The sequence below is a fragment of the Acanthaster planci genome, linkage group LG07, assembly GCF_054643075.1.
Source record: "Acanthaster planci isolate LZ-2023a linkage group LG07, COTS_SCS, whole genome shotgun sequence".
Classification (NCBI taxonomy): domain Eukaryota; kingdom Metazoa; phylum Echinodermata; class Asteroidea; order Valvatida; family Acanthasteridae; genus Acanthaster; species Acanthaster planci.
Window position 1 is genome coordinate 20,720,466 of NC_141783.1, and position 26,570 is coordinate 20,747,035.

General features: G+C 40.7%; 1 protein-coding gene across 1 annotated transcript in view; it reads left to right on the forward strand.

The window, feature by feature from the left end:
- The first annotated feature begins 1,423 nt into the window (after positions 1 to 1,423).
- The window catches only part of LOC110976239 (GTP-binding protein Rhes-like), a 37,782-nt gene continuing 12,635 nt past the window's right edge, over positions 1,424 to 26,570 (forward strand). The window contains exon 1 of the mRNA XM_022229340.2: positions 1,424 to 3,137. Within this exon, the coding sequence (XP_022085032.1) occupies positions 2,864 to 3,137 (274 nt within the window). The 5' untranslated portion in view covers positions 1,424 to 2,863. The remainder of the gene's footprint in view (positions 3,138 to 26,570) is intronic.

Below are 26,570 nucleotides of genomic sequence, written 5' to 3' on the forward strand. Positions count from 1 at the left end.
ACAGAATATGCCGTGTTAAACAGCGCGTGGGTATGCATTATCAATTAAACTGACCGGAAGCCATCAGCATGGTGCCAGATCGAGGCCATTTAAAAATGGACATGTATTTGGCTACGGCTTGTGTGAACGGGAGAGGTTAAAGGTACAGTCCTACAATTGAAGCTTTCTGTGAAACAACTCTTTTAGACAAGCTGTCATTTTGATGAAAGCAACGAAAGACCATTTCCAACGATGTGTCTAAAGACGCACGAACATCGCGTAGCTACGTCTAATCGGCCGAATGAGAACGTGTCCTGAATTTGGATGTACATGTTATTCAAAACATGACTGCAACATTTGATTGGAACTTGAAGCCCCTAGAATTCGGTTTTTCTCGGAAGGTACAGCATCCCAAGAGTTTAACCATCATAGGGTTAGTTGTAAAGCACCCTTCTTTACATTTTTGGCACTTTTGTTGCTTCAAACGGACATTATATACGAATGAGTAATGACGCGCTGTTCCTTTAAGGAAGCTGGCAGCCAGTGGCTTCATGCATTTCACGTAGATACACGCGTCATTTCCAGCCTTAGCCGAGTCATTGGGATAGTGCTAGTCTTGATGTACAAGGATTCTATAATTAGAAACTGCCTCGGCCTGTCAACCCCTACGAGATTCATCAGATTAGTGGTTGGTTCCGCTTCGTGATTGTTCATTATGTAAATATGACCCCTCGGGTAAGTTTGATGTCATTTCAGATTGTGTAAAGGTTGGATGCCTTTAGAGTTAACCGCATGCAGTTGCGGGAGATGAAAAATGCCTTTAGTAGTGGTCAACCTTGTCCTTAGATTTTTTTTCATAATGCATAGACTTAAACATTTTCCTTTATATAAGAGACTGCAAACAAAGTATAAAGAACTACAAACAAAAACTAACATAACGCTAATACACCTCAAAACAAAAACACACGTTGTTCTCACGAAACTGAGTGTAATGCCGATATTTATTTATGGCAGTAATTGAAAGTTTGAGCTAAAACCAGTACTTTGGAATCGGTAGCCCTGCCTGTTGTGTACAAAATGTGGGGTTTGAAATTGGTTTGTTTATTGTGTTAGTTTAAATTCCGCTGATAACTTGAAAAGACTCTGTGAATACTACGAGGATCATTAAAAATGAAGTAGAAATTGAACTAAGTTATTTTACAAAGGTCCGTCGAAGGTAAAGGGAAAAGTAGAATTGAGAATTGGCATTTGTGAAATCAACTTCACTGAAAACGTGTTTCAACTCGGCTGCCCTGTTGTCATTTAATTTATTCGAAGAGATAACTTGTCTTTGGAGTATATAAAGACATTGTACAGTAGCTCTGAAAATGTTTTCATTTCGTCTTTATCAGGTGAGAAATGTTGCACAATTAACCTTAAAAGCTTTCAAAGCAGGATCGTGAAATTTTGATCAAGACAAAAAAACTGACTTAATCAGCATCCTCTTCCTACGGTTATCCGGCCAAAACAAAATCAGTTTTAATTTGTGGACCAGACACGAGAACGGAATGCACTTAACGGCTCGCCGTTGAAACCCAATTTATGACAGGACCTATTATGTCAAAATGAACACAGCTTGGTAATTGCTCGACTCGATTCCTCGTCATGTTCGGGAGCCCTCAATCGCGTCAAATTCATCAGATCAGAAAGCTGCCTGCAGACATCACAATCCGACCTGTAGAAATCTCGTCTGCTCGCCACACGTTCGTACTGATAAGCTAATTGCACGCATACCGCACGCCTTATCAAAATTAGTGACTTCGTCAATATGAATATTCATATTCTATTGCTCAACCTCATTGGTGCTGATGGTGCCCGGCAGGTGTTCGGCTTCGCGCGGGCGCTTTGTGAGTCGAAGCTGAGTCAAACGCAAAGTCAATGCCACTGTGTCACAAAAAAAGAAAGAAAAATGCGCACTACAATGTGGCATTCGTTTTGGAAACTGTTGTATTCAACGCGTAGTGACCGCCTGTCCAAATCGATGTTGCCGTGATTCACTTTGCAAGAAATGCAATTGTGCGTTAGCTTGGACAAAGTGGACACATGACATGTACCGAAATCCTTCATTTGTCAACGGAGGATCGAGCAAGCCGACGAGTGTGTTCCAGGTCTGTGCCGTTATTAGTCGTTAGTTGTCTGAAGTGAAGGATTCGGTGCGCTGCACCGGCCATGTGAAGTTAATCAAGCCGCAACTGTGGTAGGTAGCGGTTTTCATCACAGCATTGGTGATGTTTTCAGGTAACTAACTTCGGAGGCTTGCAAAACAATTATGGTCTCCGGTGAATGTTATAAGAGACTTATTTGTGAGCTTACCGTTGGATTAATTAATGACGTCTTGATGACGCAGGCGATGCCACAAAAATCCATTGTGCGTTGGGTTTGAAGTCAAAGTTTCCTTATATTGAATTTCATGCGGCGAGTAATTCTGAACAGCCTAGGAGCTGTTCAACTCAAAACAAGCCAAACTGAGATTTCTTCCCAGACCAAGCGAAAAACCTAAATCATCCGTTTTAAAGTCGACCATTTCAAAACACTGCCTTGCGGTCGCGGTAGTCGTCACAGCGAGTGCGTTAGATTGGAATGGTGATTGCTCGGATTGGATGAGTCTGTTCTTCAGACCTTCCATCGTGAATCATGATTCACAAATATTGGCTGACCTTGGCCGTCGTCCTCGCCTCTTAAGAACTACCGCCACGGCAGACTCCTAGGTGCAGTACGACTCAACAACGCGGGAGATATTTGTCGAGACTGCCACGGGAGACAGAATTATTCCTATTAAATCTGTCAACTGAAGCTCTTTGCGACGGAAGCAGGAATTGCAGCAGACGTGTAACGAGCCGTCATCATGTGCGACGATAGCGTGTTGGTACTCGAGAGCGAGCTAAACACCCCGGCCAAGAACTGCTATCGCCTGGTGGTGCTGGGCTCCTCCAAGGTGGGCAAGACTGCCATCGTCAAGCGGTTCTTGAATGGTCAGTTTGAGGAGCAATACACCCCCACCATCGAGGACTTTCACCGGAAGATTTACAAGATCAAGGGCGAGGTGTATAGGCTGGATATCTTAGACACCTCGGGGAATAATCCTTTTCCGGCGATGAGCAGGTTGTCAATCTTAACAGGTAAGTCGTATTTTCATCTGCATCAAAAAAATACGCCGTATTCAGTGCAGCGTTTGCCGAAATCATTGGTTGATTCTAAAACCAGCGTTTCCGCACCCCAGCAGGCATCCATACAGCTACTGTAATGTCAGCGTGTCCCCGCGTATTTTCGATTGGCAAAGACCTTGGCCTAGCTTCAGGATTCGCTGGGAGTCTTTACCATTGCAATGAAGATCGACTTTAAGACATCACAGCAATATATTGATATAATTATATCAGTATATCTATATTCAAGTATTTTATGTAAGTTTTTAAGCCAACTAGTCTGGAGATCCCCTCGACAGGAATCTTTTTCTTTTGGGCAATCCATCGGGGACTGGTTGGGTTTTGTGCTTTGTTCCATCATGTACATTCATGTTTTACTGTCTGTTTTGTTTACCTGTATTTCCCGAGAAATGAATAAATAAATTGCTCTCCAGCTTTTAGAAAAATCATGAAAATTGCCAATTCCTATACGAGAAAATTCTGGGGGGTGGGGTGGAGGTGTATATTTTGAGTTTTCCTTTTGAACTTTTCCTTTTAGAATCTGTCGAATCCTGTGATGTGCATGACTTCCAAAAGCCTCATGGTTTCATTTTGTCTCGTTTGAATAAGCTCTCAATGGTGAGAGTTCCATCTACGGACATCACTAGTTTTCCCTTGCAGTAGTTTATTAGCCCTCAGACAGTGATAACGTCCTAAAAAAGTCAATTTAGCGGTGACAATGTTGAGACATTTACTTAGAAAACACTTTGAATTTTCCAGACCGGTCTCATTGAGTTTGTGCATAGAGTGTCAAATGATGTCGGTGTATGGCACTCTTCCCCCCCTATCAGATGTCAATTATGCCGCGTGAAACTTCTATCGAATCCAGTCCCGTTTTACTTTGTAAATCATGCATGGATTTTCTTCGACTAAGGACTTTAAACCTGTACAAATTGCAAGTCAACATTACACAATACTACTACCTGGGCTGCGTCCCAATCCCAAAGCGAGCCTTCTGTATGACAGGAGTTATACCAAGCAGGTGTGTTCTTGAAAATATTTCGGTCGGAGCTCTTAAGCCTTACTGAATTTCAAGATCCCCCCCAGTAATTGAGAGCAGTGTTTCGGAATAAAAGCCGTGATCTCATTACCGGCACTGCCTTTCAGCGAGTGTCTCCCCAGGGTGGGTAAAACTTCGCACTTTATCGAAAAATTATAATACTCCCTTGTTGCTTCGTTACCTCGCCAAATCGAAGTGGCCAGAAGCGATTCACTCTTGAGAACGGTTTCTGTGTCGAGCGTGGACTTTGATACCAAAAAGAAAAGAGAAACATGGCTTCGACTTTCATTGCATCGATATAAAAAGGCTTTTGGGCCCTTGGAATGGTACCATCGCGTAAATAGGCCTATTGAAAACCTTTTGAAAAGGTCTTGAAATTCAAGCATTTTTTTTATACACAGACAGTCGATCCTATCCCTTGGAGATTAAATTCGGGATTGCGTTATCGTAATGCGTTGTGATAAAACCAACAGTACTTGTACCTCCTAATAAATTATTTCAGTGCAGTTTTACTATGTTGTACGGGATTTGGGTCTTTCCAAAACTAGATGCATCGTGGAAACTGTTTTGTATACATAATAATGTGGCTTGGGAAGTTACTAGACAAGCAGTTTTTAACGATTTCATAAATACTTTACGGTTACTATTCTGACGGGCATAAACTCGTGAATGAAGTCTGATGATGCACGTTTTTTTATGGGAAGTGACTATAAAATACCTTCACAGTTATCTGCAAATTTTCACATTTCGTCTTTTTAAGGTATTGGAGCACTGAAAAGATGATTTTTCGTGAAATAATTGGTGAAAATGAGAAATCAAACCTTCCCTTCTCAACTTTCTCTAGAACCTGAAAAGTTATGAATTTACAGCAACATTTCACAGATGAGAATCGGGAACAAAATAAACAAAATAAACAAACCGATCGTCTCTAACCCAGTGTATTCACTTCAGATGCTGCTAAATTTTGTCTTCAATCCATCCACAGTAACCTGAAAGTTTTTTCAGAATTGAAGCGCTAAAACAACATCATGCAAACAATTTCTTTTTCAAATCACATTTTTATTCAATTGAAATTACATTTCCCTCTCTTGTCAACATCATTTTTCATGCATATTTCCCTCAATAATTCTGAAAATCCATAATTTGTCCAAAACTAAACTATGAATTTTTGATAAACGTTTCCTACCCAAAGCAAAATGCGAATAAGCTGCATGAAACACTTCAATCACAAACATTTTAAAATAGCCCTCGCATATTCCTCGATCAAGAAGAAATTCCTGTAGACCAACCAAAATAATGCACCGCACAAGATTCCAACAAGGGACAGATCTGTCTACCCCTAGCAATTCTTCAATGCAGTACGAACCAGAAATTGTTGTTTGTCCCTGGCAAACTCTTTTAATTAAGGCAGTATGAACTATAAAGTTTGCCAGGGATAGACAATTCTATCCCTAGTTTATACTACATTAGTTAGTGTGCTAGGGATAGCTATCCCTGACAAACCCTTTAATGCTGTATGGACAAGGGATAGAATTGTTTATCCCACAAAGTCTAAAATGCAGTACAAACTGGAAATAAATTTGTTTATCCACCAGGTATATCCTTGTTAAGTTCATCAAACTCTTTATAATGTATGAACCATTGAGACATACATTCGTCCACCCAGCGTAGTCTTAATAATAAATATTATTTATATTGGGATGTGATACATTGCTGTCGCCATTGCTAAACCCCAATGAGCAAGATCATTCGATCTAGGATGGGGCAGTGACCATGAATGCTCTTACCTATGTGCTGTAATCAGACATGTTGGGCATTGATGACATCGGATATGAGATTACCTCAACTGATGCTCAATTAGGGTAAGGTTGACCTTCTTTCGAGAAGGGTTTAGTCCAAAGTGTACACTGAACACGAAATTTCTCGAGAAAAATTATAAAAGTCCCGTTCGATGTTACTTAGAAGCTACTTTTTGGCAGTTAAAATGTCAGATACACATAGCTTGAGCAAAATTAATAATTTTCTGTATACGTTGAACGCAACTTTTGGTAAACTCGGATTCCGGTTTCTGCAAACATTGTGATTCATTAGTTTGTCCACTGTTGTTTCATTTTAAAAAATAGTACAAAAGACGGCGGTAGATATTTCAAGGTATAACTTCCATTATAACTGTATGGAATGCACTGCTGTATTTTTGTCCTGTCGTCAGTTTTTCTGATGGGATTTCGGTTAATGTATTTATTGAGTTATTCTATCGATAGACCTGTCTTAACATCTGTATTTACATTTCAAACAAATGAAAAATATTCGCATTGCACGGTGAGAAATCGGAAAAATTACAGATTCCTGCGGGGTGTTGTTTCAAACGCATGACAATTGCCTCTACATCCTCCCCAAAATTAGTTTTATCCAAGTCGTAGCGTAGAGAGTGCCCACAGCGTACCAAGAAAACGATACAGGTGCATGTGGCGTGCAATGGATCCCGTTGCTCTATTGGGAGTGTTTGTTTCGTCCCCGACCGTGCTGCGACTTGATTGCAGCCGAGCTTTATACCTCAAGCCGCCAACGGCGGTAAAAGGAACAACCTCTTCGCTGGAACTATCGCTTGCCAAGGCCAAGGTCTCAGCCGGAGAATGCGATGGATATCGCGGCAGATACTTGCTCTCGTTTGCTAATAGCATTTGAGCCAAAGATTTAATGGATCTACCTATGTACCAGCGTATATATTTGGTTGATTGTATGAGATGAGATTTGAGACTCCTGGCGTCACATGGTCTCGGATTCGAAGGCTGTGTCGTTTATACTCACATCATACGCACCTGTCGTACAAGTGGTGGTACATTTTCCTCGTGAAATTTGGGACGGGGAGAAGACTGGACACGTTCTGTAATGCTGTCTGTCGATGCAAAAGAATTTATGTCCAGTTGGCCATGATTATTCTTTATATAAATTCAGGTCTTAGCGTATGTACTTCCTTGCTTTCTTTTCCTTTCGCCACAAACAATTAGCCAGCACCTCATGAATAATTTTACATGACAGACATAGAGATCGAAGTTTAATAATATTGGCACTGAGCGAGGCAACTGTTGGTGCCTTTTCTTTAATTAGATCTCCACTACGTTAAACAAGGTTTTTCTAGTAGGTTTCAACTCTGTGTCGTTGTCTGGGCTTTCGTCCACACGGTACAAATGCACTGAAACGGAAATGTCGATAACTTGTGCGGGCAGCAGGTGTTACGATTCAGTTGCCATCATATAGGTAACCTTGGGTGCCATTTTGCGAAGAGATTCAAATTTTGAGGAAAGCACGGAGTAGTACTGGTGAATATTTTTCTACTGTAAGTTCAGTTTTGGTGTGGTTACCCGACGACGAAAGTGGACTCAATTCTTGGTTCACACCAGCAACCCCTAAATCCCATTAGGTGAATGTAGCGAACTATTTCCATTGTCTTGCTTGGCGTCATTTTGTTTTGGTATGAAGCATTTGGTAGACAGTAGAGTTCATTAGAATCAGTGCATACACACGGAGTAAATAACGGTTTAAATGCTTTGACTGAAAAGACGTGCAGTATTGCTTATTTGAAATGTGAATGGCCTATATATGAACCCTTTTGAATGCATGAATCGTAACTTTAAGTTTCGACAAACAGCATAGTGGCACAGATTCTTTCGTTTTATGTTCTTTATAAAAAAAAGTTTATGTCTGATGTTATTATGTATGTATGTTTGATGTATACATTTTACGTAGTAACATCGACATGCAAAGAAAACTACAGATGCATTAAATTAGTATGAACATATTGTAAGATGGTGACACTGAAGCGTCACCGTAGGTGGTCAGGAGACGCCAAAGGCTTCTTTCTTATTTTTCCCCTGTCCTATTTCCTTTACCCCCCGCATTATAACATCAACTAAACAGAAAAGTGCAAAGTAATGACAAGTGACTTATTTTAAGACAATTAACAAAACAATACGATGAAAAACAGCAGGCGATCAGACCATAACAAAGAACTAAGTTAAACAATGTTTGACACGAACTTAGTTTTGATGTTTTTTGGTGAATTTAGGGACCCCGACTGTCTGTTGGGATCTATAAGGCTAATCCAGAAGTATAGGAAGGTTTTCCTTCTTCCCAGGTTCTCGATGTACTATTCTTGCAATCTGCAAATCAGGTATCGACCTTTACACTTGTCACATAGGCCGTATTTACGACAACTTGTACATAATTTATGAGATGCTTTTCCTTAACCTCGCGCCCTACAAAACGAGTCCCGTATATTACTGCTGCATAATGGTGACTGATAGAGGCACCTTACCTGCGATTATCATCTATTTTATTCGAAGTCAACCGTAAGGGCCCGTAATTGCGTGTCAGCATTTCCCGTGGGTTGCATCAAGCTCTCGTATTAAGGTAACAAGATGGACGACCATAGTCTGGTGACCTACAATGTGCACAGGCATGTTGCCTCAGGCTGCCAACCAGTAAATAAGCTGTCATACGCTACGATGAAAAATACCCAAAGTTCAGGAAAAAATTACAACTTTCTCAGGTATTTGATGTACGCATCAAATCCAAGTTTATTTAATTACCTATAAATTTTTGGTTCAATTTCCAGTGTGTTGACCAATTACGTCTTGAGAAATTTCCATTGGTAATCACCCCTGAAAATAGTCTTGAAAGCCCGTCGCCATTTTGATAATTGATGACTAGGGCCTATCCCCATTTTAACACAAAGCCATCTGGAGGGTCTATTTTGTCCCAAGTGCACACAAGTACAAGCTGGCAGTTACATTTGCGTCTTCCATCCTTCGTTTTGTCCTCCTTTCCTCTGACCACTAATTGCCCTGATGGCAGAGCATGTGACAGTATACAAATTCTGATTCTAATGCTGTATAAGTCCTGTTATCCGCCTTATGGAGCAGAAGCAGCTCCTTATCGGTTGAAAAGAGCCATGTTGGTCAGGAGTGTTCGTTTTGCTGGTAGCGACGCGACTGTAACGCGTGCATTTCATAATCGTTTGTGAACCAGCGAAGCGCAGTTCCGACCAAAGGGCTCCCTTGCTAGGAATATTGCGCCCTCTCGTGTCCCAGTCGGGGCTCATACTGACTACACCTGTTGCAGTATGAGATTCTGCCATCGTGGTCCTGTGATCTGATTGGCTTAGTTTCAGACAGTGAGCTCATTTTCTACGTCTGCGTCTAAATTATCTGAATTAAGTGATGCCATGTCAAAGTTCCTCATGAGGAATATCGTGTCTGGTCATGCCACAGTTGATCTTTTGTGCCTTTTCTGTAAGAGAATGGAGAATCCTTCGTGTTCGAACTGAGGCCTGGAAAGACTTAGTTTAGCCCAAATGTTATCTTTAGGTATGATATCTAAACAACCCAAACATACTTTGTGTAATTGCTGTCGTTTTTGGACTCCCATTGAATTTGTATTTTGTAAAATACCCCCGTAGTAAAATGTGTCTCATTTGTCTTCTTCTTTTTATGCAGTTAGTTGCGCATGATAGCCCCCGAGTGAAATTCATGTCATGCACCCTTTAAGTTTTGAATCTATCAGGCTTACCTAACTGAACTGTTTTCACGTCTAAAACACGGAATCGCGGTCGCTCAGAAACTGACGTGTACATAGAATCCTGGAGGGAAATCCCAATACAGAAGCTGATCAGAGATAACCAGTTGTTCCCAGTGCCTTGCAACGTATTTGTTACCTAGCAGCGAATTTAAAGTATATGTTACAATCAAAATACAAGGAGACCTGTTCCATATTTAAATGTCTATTTTACTGTCTTTTTAATTAGTTCATATCACCAAACCAACATTCTGTACCGCATGCTTTTATCTTTTTTATGTCCCAAACATTGTGGGAAATTGAACGAACGACGATGTTGACATCTAATCTGATGGGCCGCGTAATCGGTTGTTCTAATTACAGTCTACCAAGCGCCATTTAATTTGAATGCCTTTCATAATGTTCTTAACATGAAGTGGGATTTGTATACATGTCAGTTTGTTTGGCACTGTATACAACCTACATTGTACCTACCTTCATTTCCTATCTGTACCATCTGACATCGGCACCCAGTCATGACCTTGATCGAATAGAGATCTAGACAGTCGCTGGTGATCTGTACAACTTTTCTCTTCAGGCCAAGATTAATCAAGACAGTCTTTATCTTTAGCACAGTCCTACCGAAATCGATCAGAGGCGAGCCTTGACCTAGTTAATACGATGAACACCCAGTAGCTGGTTCGTTGGTGTTGTATATATTATTCAGAGATTCGCAGACAGAAACACACTCTATCCTTACTGTGAAATGCCTGTTCAATTTGGTATACTGTCAATCTGTTAAGTCTAATACAACAGTTACTACTCGGCACCTGGATAAACTGACGTTTAATCGCCACTATGCCAGAACTCTCACTCTCAAAAGCACACCCAGCCATGTATTTCCTAGGATTTGGAATAGCCTGTCATCACACATTAAGGATTCCTTATTTATTGATTCATTTAACTAATCGACACCAGTTTAGCCCCTCAGTTTCATGAATGCTTAGGGTTGGATTTTCTCTCTATGACACTACTGTGCAGTCATTTGTCAGTCTTGCCTTTTACTTTAGATGTTGAGGTTATTATTGTTTTTCCCGTTACATATTTTTGTAGCTAATATGATATAGGTTTTTGAATTTTTTGACGTTCCCACACAGTGTGACAGTTTCTACGTTTTTGAAAATATTAATCTAGTATGTACATTTATTTTCCCCTCTGTCTTTTAAGCTTTTCAGAACTTTTATTATTTGTCATTCTTTTAGAGTCATTTTTAATTATAAGTACAGTCTTGCTTTCATATGTGTATATATGTACTTCTTTAAGTTTGGGTTGACATCCTTTAGAGTCAGTATTTGGTTGTACTTTTGTCAGTCCTGGCCAACTTGGATTGGTTCGTTTTTGTTTGGTAGTTTACCGTTTAGGTTTTCTGTTTGTATTTTTGAATGGTATGTTGTTGGTATTCTGCTGATGGTCGAATAAATAATAAAAATCCTAATAATATTAGTAGTAGTGTAGGTAATCCCCAGTACAATTTGAGTCCAAGCAAAGACCGCATTTCCTTTCTAGTCATTACCTCTCATTTCCCTTAGCAAGTAGAGATGGTTGATGATCGCTATTACCCACTGCTGTGGTGTAATCAAATATTTATACACCCATCTGTCGATGTGTTGACCGGACTTGGTCAAAATACCGACAGCAGGGTAAATCCTCTCAAGCATTGTTCAAATTTTACCCAAATTACTAAAAATGAAATAATTTCCTGCCAATTTAACGGGACATTGTTATCCACCTTGTTCAAGGGAGTAGGTGCTCATCATCTAACAAAAATCGAGATGTGGCTGAAGGATGTAAAACAACTGATGAGCAAAATGAGTTGATAAAGTAGTGTGATGCATGATTACAAGAAATGATATTATTATTTATATCAATTAGCATTTATTTTAATTCAACTATTAATTAGTAATGAATTATTAATCTACAAATTAATTTACATATTCCAAATCGGACTTTACTAAGTCCTCAGATTGTATTCTTAGGATCCCTTTGAAGTGTGTGAGAATTTAATGTACATTTTGGTCGCAAATAATTGATTCATTCCATTTCCTATGTCTGAGGGCGAATTTCTCTGCCGTGATTTCAAAAACTGCATTGACAGATTTGCTGATCTTATGTGAAGGTATTAAATTGTGATATCCCTTTCTTTTAAAATGTAAAAAGTGTGGCACACCATAAAAAACAGGTTACAAGGACTAGACTCATGCTGTATCGTGGCTGCTCGCTTCACTCATGAAATATCTGCTGGAATATTTACCGTGTCCAAACAACGGTCTGGCATTATTGTGTCCGCGTAATGAGCTGTTAGGGTTTGATGGACTGGCAGGAACACATCAAAGTCAAGTAGCGATGGTGGTTGGATTTCACGCGCCCGTCGTTTCCAGTCAAGTGTTCTGTTCAGTGTCGCTTGCATGCATCCGACTTAGATATTCTTTTAACAGGACTCGACGCGTGAGAAAGTATGATTCTGCAGAACAAACGCTCAGAGGATAAAAGCATGGAGAGGTAACGAAGTGCACTCATAGTTTGACAGCTGGAAGGATGAATCGGGAGAGTTGATCAGTTTGCTGGTTAAGATCGTATAAGTATTCATTGCCAGGTCACGAGCGCGCTTTAAGTTGTAAACGCATTCAAACGAAGCCTTCATGTCAGATTAACAGACATGAGGGTGTTTATCACAAAATCATCTTAGCACTGAGTTTTTTATGGGGGGAGGATTCTCAGTTTTTTGGCCACATCACAGAAGAATCATATTTCTTCATAAAAAGAGTAAATATTACATTGAACATTTACATGTTCATAAGGAGGAGATTCCCTCAAAGCACTGCTTGTCGAGTTAGAATCCTAAATACAAGGCTAGGGCCTACATTCAACTATTATGAACTGCGGATGTATGTATGGCGATTATGTACCGGCATGTTACGTGATCGTGCAGGTTTTTGGATTCAGTTACTCTGTAAACAGATCCAATATCAAAACTGAATGTGCACATTATGACCCCAAAAGCTCGCTTCACATTTGAGAAAAAAATATGTTTAACTCAGCGAGACAGAATAGAATAACTTCATTCTTGCCAGTTTGCTCCATTTGTGATGTAACAAATTCATGATTTTTTTCCTAAAATAGCATTTGAAAACGCTGCAAAATGTACAGACTGTGTAAAAATGAGCATCGGTCTGTTATGCCACGGAAGTATAGATAATGACTCCCTCAGCAAAGATTAATGACAAGCAACACTGCCAGTGACGTTTTCCATTTTACTATCAAATATTTAACATGACACGTTCCATCTCATTTTCTCGATTGCATTAAGCCTCCAATTTAATATTCCGCGTGCTTTCGCCAAACAAACCCTTCTTTATAGGCAGTCAATCTTGTTTTACGTTGACATGAATTATGGTACTGCTGTGAGTGTCAGTCATTTTTTAAATAATTAATATTTACACAAACATTTACTTTGACAGTCCGGAGTTCTTACCAAACGACTCTTTTCATCTGAACAGTCATTGTAAGAAATGCATATATATAGGCCTCTTCGGGGTTACGTATCGACTTTCCTCGGCATGCCGGTAAATTGTTATCAAGAGCCGCAGTGTTTTATGGTTGATGGTTGCCACTCCGGAGCCGGATCGATACCAGTAGAACACGTTTCATAATTTTGACATAAACATGTCGATGGAGTCGACTACCATGTCAAAACCCACGCCATTGTAGACATCACATTGAAATCGATTCCACGGCAGTCATTGCTACCTAATAAAATTTCTGGTGTACTCCAAGACATGTCAATATGAACAGCATAGTTTGGTACTGCAATGACTGCACACGTCATATTGTTGGTTTCTCATGCACACGAGAGCGAGGAATGCTTGAATAGAGATATGAATACATTAGCGAAATTACTTCTCCCACCGATGAAATAAGGCCAATGAAATTGCTAATAGAAACGGGGGAATCTAATTGATGTTTGTCAGTTTCATCTCCTGCGACATATCCCTTTACATTGTACTTCCGTCGTGAAAACTTTCCACCGTTAATTGTACTCTGCGGCGAATACCATGATGTATTACGGTATCGGCCCGATGAATCTTCACACTTGATTGGTGATTTTCGGAGCTCTAATTAAGAACAGTCCACCAGAAAAAGTCGTCGCTCGCTATACTTGTGTTACATTATATCCTGAATAATGATAACGTATATATTCATATTTGAAATGAATTTTGAAGACATAATCACGGCGAGAGTGAAATGGCACACCTGTTATCGTATCTCCCAAAATGTAACTTCAAATGTAAATGATATTTTTCCAATTCTTCAAATGTAACTGAAGAAAAATTCTTTAGGCTTCTATTTAGATACACGAGCTGGAAAATCATCATAGCCTGCTGTACATTATGGGCTTCTGTAAAGGTGCTAGTTCGGCATTTAAGCCTCATGTAACGGATTTACCGCAAAGTGCCTATACGATGATATGATGGTTTTGCCGCATATGTCATTCATATGGGTATTTAATGTTATGATGGTTAATTTACAGAGAAAACATTTAGCGTCCATTCGCTATCGATTATCTTCAACAGTGCGCCACTGTCGGCTCATTAGTTTCAAGTGTGACATCACTTAATAAAAAATACGCCGTCCATTTTGCGAGCTTAGTTGCATTGGCGCCAGCTGATAATGTGACACGCCACGGAGTCACGACTTTTATTGAAGTCACGCACTTTTTTCTTTCCCAATAATTACCTTTTCATTTGATTCACAAAACAAGTAAGGATTCACGTGTAGATGTTCACGAGTTCGATCTCATTAAAGTCGTTAAAATGACATTTAACGCTTAAAAAAATATTATATACTCATTCCAAGTTTTCAAAGGGGTGTGACCTGTCCCTGCCCGTCACAAACCTATCGCTAACAAGCCCACTTCAACCTGCAGGTATAAAGCAGGTAAAACATTCGCTCAGCTTTAAATCTAAGTTTCGAACACGGATGAGTAGGTATTATTTGCCATTTATGAGTGAACATAAAAATAGGGCAAAGCTTCGTACATTTTGATCGCTTTCCAACTTACGGCCTTCACTAGAAAAAACACGTTACTTCGTAACATGATGTTAAGTGTAAGTGTCCAAGTGAGGTGTTCTAAAGCAGTGCTCATGATGTCCTTCGCATGTTACTGCAGGAATAAATTTGGGATTTGTAGAGCTGTCAGCACCGTGTCAAGACGGCAATATCAGCCGGCAGTATCGCTCCACACACCGGTACGGAATACTTGGCACTCGGGAGTCACCAGAGCGGAAACTGACGAACACCCCGTAATAATATCGGGTGTCTCACATAAGCTTATATATAGTAGCTTGTTGTGCCTCGTCCTCGAAGCTGCCTCCAACAGAAATCCTAATAAAATATCGCCGTTGATAAACGGGGGACTCTGGACCTGGCGCAAGCTGCTCAGGGAGGAATCCAGATGGAGGCAATTGATGGGAGTGTCACGACTCGAGGGTTGAGGATCCCAGCTCCTCACGCCCCATTGCCTCGGAGGACACTCTTTGCGCCGTCTCCGTTAAGATTTACTGTACCAAGATTGTTTCCTAGGCTTGGGTTGGCGAGATGCGCACATATGTCTACTGGCGAGCATGTTAATGTGTGGTGTTTATCATTAGACTGCTGGTACGGTACCTCGAGCTAAATAACAAGCCAGAAACGACCCGGGCATGACTGTTATTATGTTTGGACTGTATGTCATTAATGGGGCAGAAATGTTGGATTTGATTTCTCTTAAACAAAGTATTGAGCCTAATTGAGAAGATGGTATTCATATTTGTCACCTTCGCTCCATCTTAACTGCATGCACACACGGGTCCTTGTAAAAGTATTATACATAACAGTATACAACTTACAAGTTGAACCAGCGGATTCGTCACTTGAAACTTTCTCTTATGGATACGTTCAATATTTGTATTTCTAAATGAAAGACTGCAGGTGGGAAGTCTTTCTTGCATGAATGAGTTTCGGCATTGGACTCAAACAACGTGCGTTGTATGCAAGTGACATGATAAACCAGTTGTTTTCCACATTTGTAATAACACAACCTTACCTGAAATCTGGTTCACGGAGAAGATGACATTCTAAGCATGACCAAACTGATTCGGGAAATTAAAAAAAAAACATATTAAAACGAATAATTTCCAGGTCAGGAACAGTTTACAGTAATGACGCCATCAGTTCCTAGTTGGCACATTGTCATGAACTATCCGTTGTAAATTACCTTCTTTGTATTTGTCTGGAACGCGATGTAAAATGATACATGTACATCAGCTTCGATATTAAATTGAAAACAGGATCATTGATGCATGGTGAGCCTTCATGAACCTCAAAGCATGAAGTCCTTGCGCAGCTATGTTTGATTGGTGATGACACTAAATATATTGAATGTGGACTACGCACCTGGTGATGTCATGCCCGGAGCTGTTTTCCACCAGAGGCACGCAATAATTGTCAACTCAGGCGGATTATGGGTACTTCCAGTTACTCGAAATTTTTTCGTTTCTCTGTGCATAAATATATAGGATGACTCACTAGTGATCCAAAGTCCAAAGATGTATTTGGCACTCTTAACTGGCTCACATTATTCCGATTATTGAAAATGCTAAACTGGTATCGTGATCGCTAAAAAAGATCTAATTTAAATCACACATAATAGCCGAAAAGGATGTTCCTGTAGAAATTTTGAATGATATCCAAAGCCATTTTTGTTTTTTTTTTAAGTTGAAGTTTGATGAATTTTTGCTTGGAGTAAATTCTTAATTAAACAGTTTTACATGCAGAGAGAAAATTACAAAAATGAAATAATTCCACTAAACAGACATTGTGCAAATGCACACTGTATTGTAAATACTGTGAAACGCGTGCCAACACTTGGCCGCTCATGCCTTTGTTACAACGAGAGAGACGAACGTAGGGACAGAATTGTTTCAGTAATGCATCCGACCAACTGCTATAGGCCTATGAAGATACTTCGATTCCATTCGGTTCACAACGGTGTGGTTTGTCTGCTCATTGAGCGTCAACTCAATCACATGAGATGTAACTTTTGTATTCAATCGGAAACCATTTGTAACGTCCTCCCTCTCGGACAGGATAGTTTCACAACTAAACAATGTCTTTATTTGCTTCCAACTGCGCTGACAGGGGCTGGGTAATATCATTCATTAACACCCTTCCATAGAGCTTCACCTTGGTGTAATTGATTCTATTGAGGAAAAAGCATTGTCGCAAATTAATGTCTGCTACTCCACGTGCACGTCCGTCTTAAAACTTTGCAGAAACTGCCTCGGAATTGATATCGTGGGAGGCGCTGATTTCGAGGGGCACATCTTGCATTTGTTAGTATTTTTCAAATTAAAGAAAAGGCCTTATTCCCTCGAAAACTGGACTCCGGTGAAAATATGTCAATGACACCCGACTGAGACACTTGCCCGACGGTTTTGAACAATGAGCGGAAACACTGTGTTCCTGCTCTGTATGGCTTGCAAATCGTTTTGATGCAAATCTTTATGCAGTGGTTTTCCCACACAGAACTCTTTGCAAAGTATCTTACGAGATTTCGAGACTTATTAAGATACTGACACTTTAATGTAATGATTGGACTTTAAATAGAAACCTTTACCTAGCTAGTTTGGAGTCTGTAGATATGTATGCGCACTACCCTCCACTCACACCGTAAAAATAACAGTGTAATCCGTGAAGCGAAAATGTGTAACATTTGGAGAAATCAGAAATTCATCTTTCACCAAAAGCGCAACCGATCATTTACCCAGCCTTAGATTAATACAAGGAACAGTTTTTATAAAATTTTCTAGGATTTGATTGAATTTTGGCGATGTCCCTACATTCAAATCAAAGATGAATCATTGCTGATTATTCGTGATACAGTTTTCCTGGCTTTGGAGGATCAGAGTATGAATTTTCATCGGTTCTTGTAGAATTTGCCATTTTCCCTCAAAATCAACTGAGGTCTTACCTCCCACATGATTTTGAAGTATAGGCCAGCCAGGCTTGAAATGAATGAGCCACTCGAATTTATTTTCTATTTTCCAACAACACTTTCATGTCTTCCAGATTGATTTGCTTGTCAGTTCAGTGGATGAGCTTTGATTCTGACACTTGAGGAAAAACCATGACCAAATTGCTGTATGGTACGACTCTACATTTGCAACCTTTTCCTTTTTGTCTGGGTGAATCGCAACCAACTAAACCCTAAAATTGATGCAGGACAGGAGTAAACTTCATTATCTGGTTGATTTCTACCTGGCATCATCGAAGCAATTTATTGACGTAATTAGGCCTCGTGACTGCCATATGTTGAAAACTTGATGAGTTTTCAGGACGAATGCGAGAAATATGATAATCAAGAAATGCTAGTATTGTTACATTTCCCACGATGAATTGGATAAAAACGAGAAAATATGCGGTGTTGTCATTTTATGAGCAACTGTCACCTATAGAGACAGGAAAGATTTAGTGTGTTTATGTTGACAGTAATACGGATAATGTGAATCGATAAATAATCGAGCGAGTGAGCTTTTGGAGTGGTATGTAAACCCACTCAAAAAGGTTATGATTATTTTCAACGAGGCCAGCTAGAAGCCACTATTGTGATGTGACCGCGCTCATGGACAGGTACGCGCGTTAAATGCCTCTTCAACCGATCCGCACCGAGCGGGACGAAGAGAGGGCGCAATTTTCCTAGCAACGGAAACGGAGGTGTGACCACAGACATAAATAACCCATGTGACCATATTATTATAAACGCATCAGCCTCGCTCCCATGGGTACGATCTTGCCGCGTCATGATGCTTCTTACCAAACCCGTGGGTTTGTATAATTTTAACACGCTACGAAACGGATATTTAAATTAAGGCTTAAGTCAGTGTGTTTGAGTACAATGCAGATTTACGCGTGTGTGACATGCAGGAGGATACGTAGGCGTGAGAGTGCGGCTTTTGAAATACACACGCAGTTGACTTTTACGTTCTTGTATATTCATCCTGAATAGCCAGTCAGGGTCTTTTTCGTATTCTACACAACCAAGGGTTAGTGAAGGAACGCACACGCAGCCCATGGAGTCGAGGTTGATGTAAACTGCGATCAATGCATGTAATTCTATGTGCAGTGCATGTGCAATGGGCGTGGTTTCAACGGAAGTGACGTCACACTTACAAACCGGATACAAATACTGGTAATGTATGCACTTTACGCGCAGTGCGCATTAAACGCGATTATACGCGCTACCATCCATCGTTTTGCCAATAGAGTACCGAAGTGTGACGTCACTGTGAACCAGAAAGTGCAGTGCAAACAAATGGAGTACGCGCGCGTGTTGGTTCACGCGCTGGTTCTCGCGCTAATGCTTTTTACGCACTATTTTTTTTAAAGTAAGACGCTATATCGAGAATAAATTATTAGTATTTTTATGTGTATATGGGTGTGACTTGCCCATTGACACTGATCTCCATTATAATGGAGATAAACAGACTTGCCTCAGGCCCAGTTTGAAGCACGGACGCGTGTGATGCATTCTATCGCAGTAAAGGTTTCTCCTCGGAATTAGTCTTTGAGAAGACAACTCTGTCATTCGAATAATACTTTGTCTCGATAGAAGATGTCATCATTTTCTTCAAGAAGTTGCATATAACATAAAAGCCGTGCTTGAATTGAGTTGAATTTGTTGTACGTTGTCCCCTGGAAAAGGAGAGCTTTCCGAAATCGGCACAGGCCATTTGTGATATAATCGACTGCCTTTCGCACGGATGCTTCGAATGGCTTGAATCATTTGAAACACCACTGTGTTCGTGACTATCCAACTTAATCGTAAATGTAAGTCTGCTCTCATACCCCGCTAGTCTTCAAGGGGAGCGTGCGTTTCTTTCATAAAAGGCAATCAGACAAAGTTGAGAAAAGTCCATGGTGCAAAGTCCATACAGGACCGGCGCCAGCCCCGCCGTCGAAATCGATCGCGACGTCCTCACCCATGCCTGAATAAAAAATGTTTCCCCTTCGTGCATGGTTAGGAGATAGTCGATAGCGTCACGTGACGAATGTCTGAGAATTCAAATTGCCGCGTGATGTGAGACTGTGAAGGGAGAAACGAGGCGTGCACGTGCCGCGTGAATACGTAATCGCATTAAAGTGTATAAAACCCAAGGTCTTTGACCAACAGGAGGTTGTCAGGTGTGTCTATGGCATCAATAGGTAAGAGACAACGCGTGGACCATAAAAACAATGAATTTCCGTTTGATAATGAATGAAAACTTTAAATGTTGGCAATAAATATGCTCACCAACCATTGATCGGTCCACAGATAAAATTGCAAATAACAATTGTTGACTATATACGTAGCACCTGTAGTATTAAATCGTGAAGCTAATAAGGAAACTGCGGTAGGGGCTCCTCAAATAACACTGATAGGCCTATGTAGCACAACTGAGACAGGTCATGGTCACTTCGCTTGTTGGTGAATACCTTCTTAGAAATTGGAAGGCCTTTTAAAACACCGTTCGCGTTAAAGCAGAGGTGGTATTTTTTCAAGAGCGAAGCGACAGGTATTTCCCCAAGGAGCCTCATTCTATGAATGCCTGTTACATGTATTTGATCTCTAATCCACATGGTAATTCTTTGCAAAGACCTTTCCCATATAACTTCTAAAATAATTATATTTTTTTATTACTTTTGACCACTCGTCTCCCTTCTCATACCTGTAGCTCTCGAGAACGATATTTCGGGGGTGGGTGGGTTTTCTGACTTTTTTGTTAATTAGAGGTTATTTTGTCGAACTATTAATGATTAGTTTGCACCTCTGACACACATTGGTTCTACATCTGATGTTCACTTTTTGAATAATATTGCTATGGACTCTTTTTCTGTCAGCCCTGATTTTTTCTCGACTTTCAGTTTTGATTTGGCTTTAACTTTGAGAAGACTGTCGGAGTAGTTCAACCGAGGACGACAGAATTCGTCAGTGTGATATAGAGTTAACCGAAAAACAGGCTTGGGTGAGGTTTGTATGCAGGGAGATATCAATCCACAGTGGCCTATACTTGATCCATTATTTAAGTTGAGTAGGTGCAAGACCATATAAACATATAGAATACAGCGTGTACCGCCTTGGGGTAGATCACTGACGTAGACTCCTTCTCACTCACTGCTGTGCTGCATCCTCTTTAATGTCTCAGTTGCCAGCCGGATGTGGGAGGATCTATTGACAAATCTTAATCCTGTCCGGGAGGTAAAAGATGCGGACACGGCACTCAGAGAGGTACTTCCGCAGGTTGTGGTTTCTCCACCGCTGCGATACTGCATTAAATGTTCCGTCATGTGTCTTTCTTCAGCAAAAATTGCATGGAGTCGGCGCCTGTAGGACCAGACCAAATGGAATATGTTGTCAGTAGCAAATCTTGTAGATGGGTTGGGCTGTTAACATCACTTGACCTATATACAGTCACACTTGGTAGTTCAGCAAATATATAGACTTGCATTGTTATGGGACCAACACTGCCAGTTAATAAGGTAAAGACGATAGGAAAATGCTATTTGAATGGAAAAAAATCGTCCTGACCTCACTATAACTGGTCGGTAAAACTCCACCAATCTTTGGGACGAATTTTCTGAGAGTAAACAGTTGATATTTTGATAAATGTAAGGCAACATATTGCTTTTTTGATCAGCATTGCCGTTTTATGTACATCAAACCTGTTCCACTTTTGTCAGAATCCTCGCAAGTCAAGCGATAATTGATTGTAGGTCGAACTATACCGGTAATTAGTGGTCGCAGTATACATAAATTGGTTAGCTTAATACCTAAAACAGTTTCAGCCTGTCGAAGACCAGTAATTGTAAGCAAGCGTAACTTAGCTTGCCTTGTTCATGCTGTGGGATACTACAGCAACGAAAGTAGGCCTTTTTATGTCAGATCAGGATTTCAGGCTTTTGCAATGTTCAGATAACATGTAAAACTTTATATCATTATGCCATTTTTGTCTTTCCCCCTTTATACCAAATGACGAAATACCAAATGACGAAATTAACTAAACTTTACATATTGATTAAAGGACACAGACTATACTTTCTTCTAGCCCAAGTTGATTGTATTGCTTTCAATGGATAGAGAAACAAGATGGCTGCCCCCATGATAAAGCCGTATATTGGTACCACTCACATGTGTCAACTTCATACTTGTTCTTATAAACTTCAGGCTAAAATGTCTGAGCCCCGCCTACACCCCTGTATTTTGAGTCTAAAGCCAGGACATTTCTTATGCCGCCCCGTGCATGCGTGCTTCAAGCATGACTTTCACATATTTGAACCGTTTAGGAAAACGCACTCAGGTATTTCTTAACACTGAGAGCTCCTCGTGTACCAATGTCCGAAGGTGGTTTATACTTTGTTGTCCCATGATATTGCGCTAAACTGACAAAGAATGTTCTGAGAGATCACTATGTAATCACAGTGCGACGGCAGGTGTTACAGACTAAAAGCTCACAGGCAAGTGAGTGGCTTTTCCGCTCTGAGGTATATCTACTGCTCTGCGCATTTTCTACACGAGATGTCCGAGTCCACCTCCATTAACCTACTTCCGTGTGAATCGGCGGATACACGAGATTGTGTGAAAATGCGACGTGTCGGGATCTCCCCCGCCCCTTCGAGACACCCCAACGGGCCATCCGGGGGTAATCTTGGTGCCAAAAACCCTATCCTCTTGACCAACCCTCGGGGGTCCACTCTGAAACCCAATCCTGAAATTATCAGGAATTCGACCCCAGTTTTGCAGAGGAAGATGGGCCTTTCTGCGACTTCAGTTTTGATCTGATCTGACCTGGCACTTCTAGCATTGAGAACGCACACAATCAGCATCGGGCCAAGCGATGACTGTCATTATCAATTGTTAAGGAGTAGTGTCGTGACTCCAAAATTGGACTTAGCTGTTTTGACTTGAATTTTCATTCGACACGAATCCGGTTGTTGAAGTCCACGAATGCTTGACCCATCGTGGAGTCAACTTTGCTGCAATCTAACCGGGAATTAGCAAACTGAAGGTTAAGGTGATGCTCGTTACACTTTAGCGCCAATTAATTCTTGCCAATTTGGAGCATAGAAATCTGACTGTGAATTGTGCTAATTGGGAGAAACTTTAGGTGCCTGTTCATGCGAGTTACAGTGTAGCATTTCAATGTGTATTCCAAATCAGAACGTGCAGTTTGTCCGCTGACAATAATGTGACACCAAACTGATAGATTATAGAGGTGTATGTAGGCCTTGGCCTACTTTTCACGGGAAAAAACATATTTGACCTAGTTGTTAGCCAATGTTTTCTTGCTAGCCAGTGACGTTTACCTTTAAAGTTGTATGATTTTTTTAGGCCCCAAATGATCAGTTACAGCCGGATGGGCTACCCTCATGAAAGATAGTTAAATAAATAAATACATAAATAAATACATAAATAAATAAATACATCAATAAATCAATAAATCACTGTTCTTGTGTCCAGGCTCCATTGGAAAACAATGTTTTACCAAAAGGGTAATGAGCGAAATAAGAACAGAACAAGACAATAACTTAAGAATAAAACTGAGAGGAGACGCAGAGAGGCCTCGTGAATTTGAAGGACTCTGAGCGACACACTTGTTCCCGTTATCTTCGCTCTACGCGCCAGAATGGAAGTAGACGCAAAATGCAAGGGAGCGATCTGTCCCACTCTTATCAAATATTTGTCGCGTGTAAAATCCTTATCTAAATACGCTGTACATGTACTTCAAATATTTCGAGTGGTTCAATCAGCCTCCCCCCTGCTGTTAATGTCCTCGTTCTAAATGTGCAAGGAGCAGACACCTTCACGAACGGGTTCTTCTGGGTGATTTACGGTTGGCATGCATATTGAAATTGCATATTCACACGGTGTAGGATTACGACAGTTCCAACCCAATCCCACTGAACTGAATCTCCCTATTGGAACACGTGCACACTGCGTGAAACAGTATCCACTCAAGGAGAGGCTTCCAATTTCGCGGCAAAAGGAGTAGTGTTGCCGGATGGATGTCTTTTCATTTTTCTTTTCTTTTCTTTTTTTTCGGTTATTAAAGGATTTCAATTTCTCGCATTGCGAAGTTATTTGTGAGGATTGGTAGAAATGCGATCATCCAAGCGGCGGAGCCGGTAGCGGCATTACCGCGAGAACGTGTTTGGTGCAGCTCCGTGTTTCTCGCCCAGTTGGGCGCTTTTAAACTTCATAGCGTTGCCACACTCCAATAGCCGAGCAGTGATCCTTGTTTTTCAACTGCCAGAACTGAGTTGGAAAACTCGTCTTTTGTTTCTTTAATAGGGTGTGGGAATTATCATTGAAGGGATTATTTTGCTATGCCTTGTGCTTACAGTATTCAAGTTAAAAACACTCACAACACCTTGTGCTTGATTGAACAAATCAGAGCCAGGAAATGTACTGCGGAACTGTGACACAGTGTCCTATTTAGGCTTTGATGGTGTAAAATTGTTCTGTTCATTGTAAAAACTGCGGTACTGAATTAACACACCGTTATGTTAATCGTAGAGTATAATATACCAAAAGATGTTTTACAGTGTAGTTGTTAATTTCTATACAATTTATTTATCGTTAAAAAAGTAATTAATTTGAGATACCACTCAAATGGTATCTGTCAGTTTGATATGTGGTTGCTTAATTCAGATGCTTCTTAGGTTGGAGTCGATTAAACAACGTACAGTGAAAGGTAAAGGACGAATGAGTAACTAGCATTTAAATACTTGTTGGCCGAATGATCTCTGGAGTTTGAATTTGCCGACATAAATTTCCTGTTTTCTCCAAAATGCCAGCATGCCCAATTAAACATCGTATAAACCATACACATCACGGTACACATGAGTCATTCTATAAACTACATGCATGCGTCCAATTTTTCACCGTCTCATCTCGCATCTGGCATGTGCCTTTTTATGTTTAGAACTTCTTTATAGTTTCCAAGAGTGACTAAGCAGTGCAAATTACCTGCCAAACAAATAAAATAAATTGAAATCAATTTCAGTGATGTACTCGTTGTCAAGTTTACAGGGAAAGTGTAACAGAGGCGGGAAAATATCACACGCCGGACCCCCGATTTATTCCATGGCCCATGTAGTAACTCTTCCCATTCTGTTTTTGTACTATCGCAAAATCCCTGTATCCGCATGCACTAAGTATTAGTGCCTAGTCTTGGAGGCGTATACCTCCACAGATCTTTAGACAGAGTTCAGCCACTTCCAGTAGCAGACGAAAATGACGTCGCCTACGGCACCCACCTCCAGATTCTCATTTACCTGCTGTCCCCTCTGACTAGAACGGAAAGCAGTTCGGCCCAAGCTCGACTGTAATAACATCATACATGTCCTGGGTCTGTGTACTCTGCCCATGCTATTCTTCAGTCCGCGTCCAACATCCCAGGCTTGTTATTCCAGCTTAATGTGTTCCGTCTACCAGAGTACCTGAGTAGGTATAATCAGTGCAGAATCACACACTAATAATCCATTTATACCTACACAAGGCTTGCATCATCCGCCATCCGATGGTAATTGGGCTCCAGCAAAATGAGGGGAAAATGGTCCTACTCAAACTTAACGCAATTCTTACTCATACATTTTATTTAAAGTGTTCTTATACACGATAGAATGATTGCTACATCCCCCTACTTTTTTACTGTGAATTTACAAAGTCGACGAACCTTAAAGTAGCTTCGGTCGCGTAGGAGTAGACATCTGCACGGCGACCGGCTGCAACAGCTGATAGCCGCTATGGAGGCATGAGAGCACGTGCCCCTGTTGAAGATCTGATGCTCCCCCCCCCTGGTCCCCCGGTCACTTATTAGAGAGGAAAAAAATCTTGTGATTGTCTTCCTTTTTTCGGCAGCATTTTACTTGCGACAGAACCCCACTGAGTGCCCCCTCCAGGGGATCCAAATGCTCCCTGCCAAACCGTGCCACAATTACGCCACTACTGTTAACCAATCAACGTGCAGCCAAGGCTTGGTTGTATTTTGAACAGATGGATCTCATTGGCTGGCACGAATGGTGATACTGCACAAAACTCACTGTTTTTATTTGCACTAATGGAAATTTGAAAAAATACTCTAAAGTAACTGCTGAGCTTTTTCTGAGCATTTTTCCAAACAATAGTGTTTATGTACTTTTCTAAGACCCATTTCAGTCTGTTACGTCCACATTTTCAGCTTTCGCTATTACAGATGCCCACTTTAATTTTCCATTACGCAGAGGATACATCCTCTTTCTGTCGTTACTGCGTGAGGTGTTAGGAATCTTTGGTTCGGTGGAGGCTTTCTTGTGCGACCCGTTAACATTCTGCGGGCATACTAGAATGCTATATTACGCTCAGGAGAATCGATTGAGGGAAAATGTTAACCGAATCACTGATCGACACCTGCACAATGGGGGTCGGCGAATTCTGGTGAACTCCAATCGAGTGTAAATCGGGAAAATTTAATTGAAAATTTTAAGGAGGCTGCATACCTACCGATGGTAATATTCTCCACCATGTGGGCAGACAACTGCCAAGGGAAATCACTGTTTTTCGTACGAACTTACTCACTGTAAAAACAACGTTTAGGTTTAAACATTTTTTGGACCTACCTTTTTAGCACGTTTTACCCATGTTAATTGAAACGTGTTTAGAAATGTGTTTAAATGTTGAAGGCTTTCATGGTACCTGTTCAACT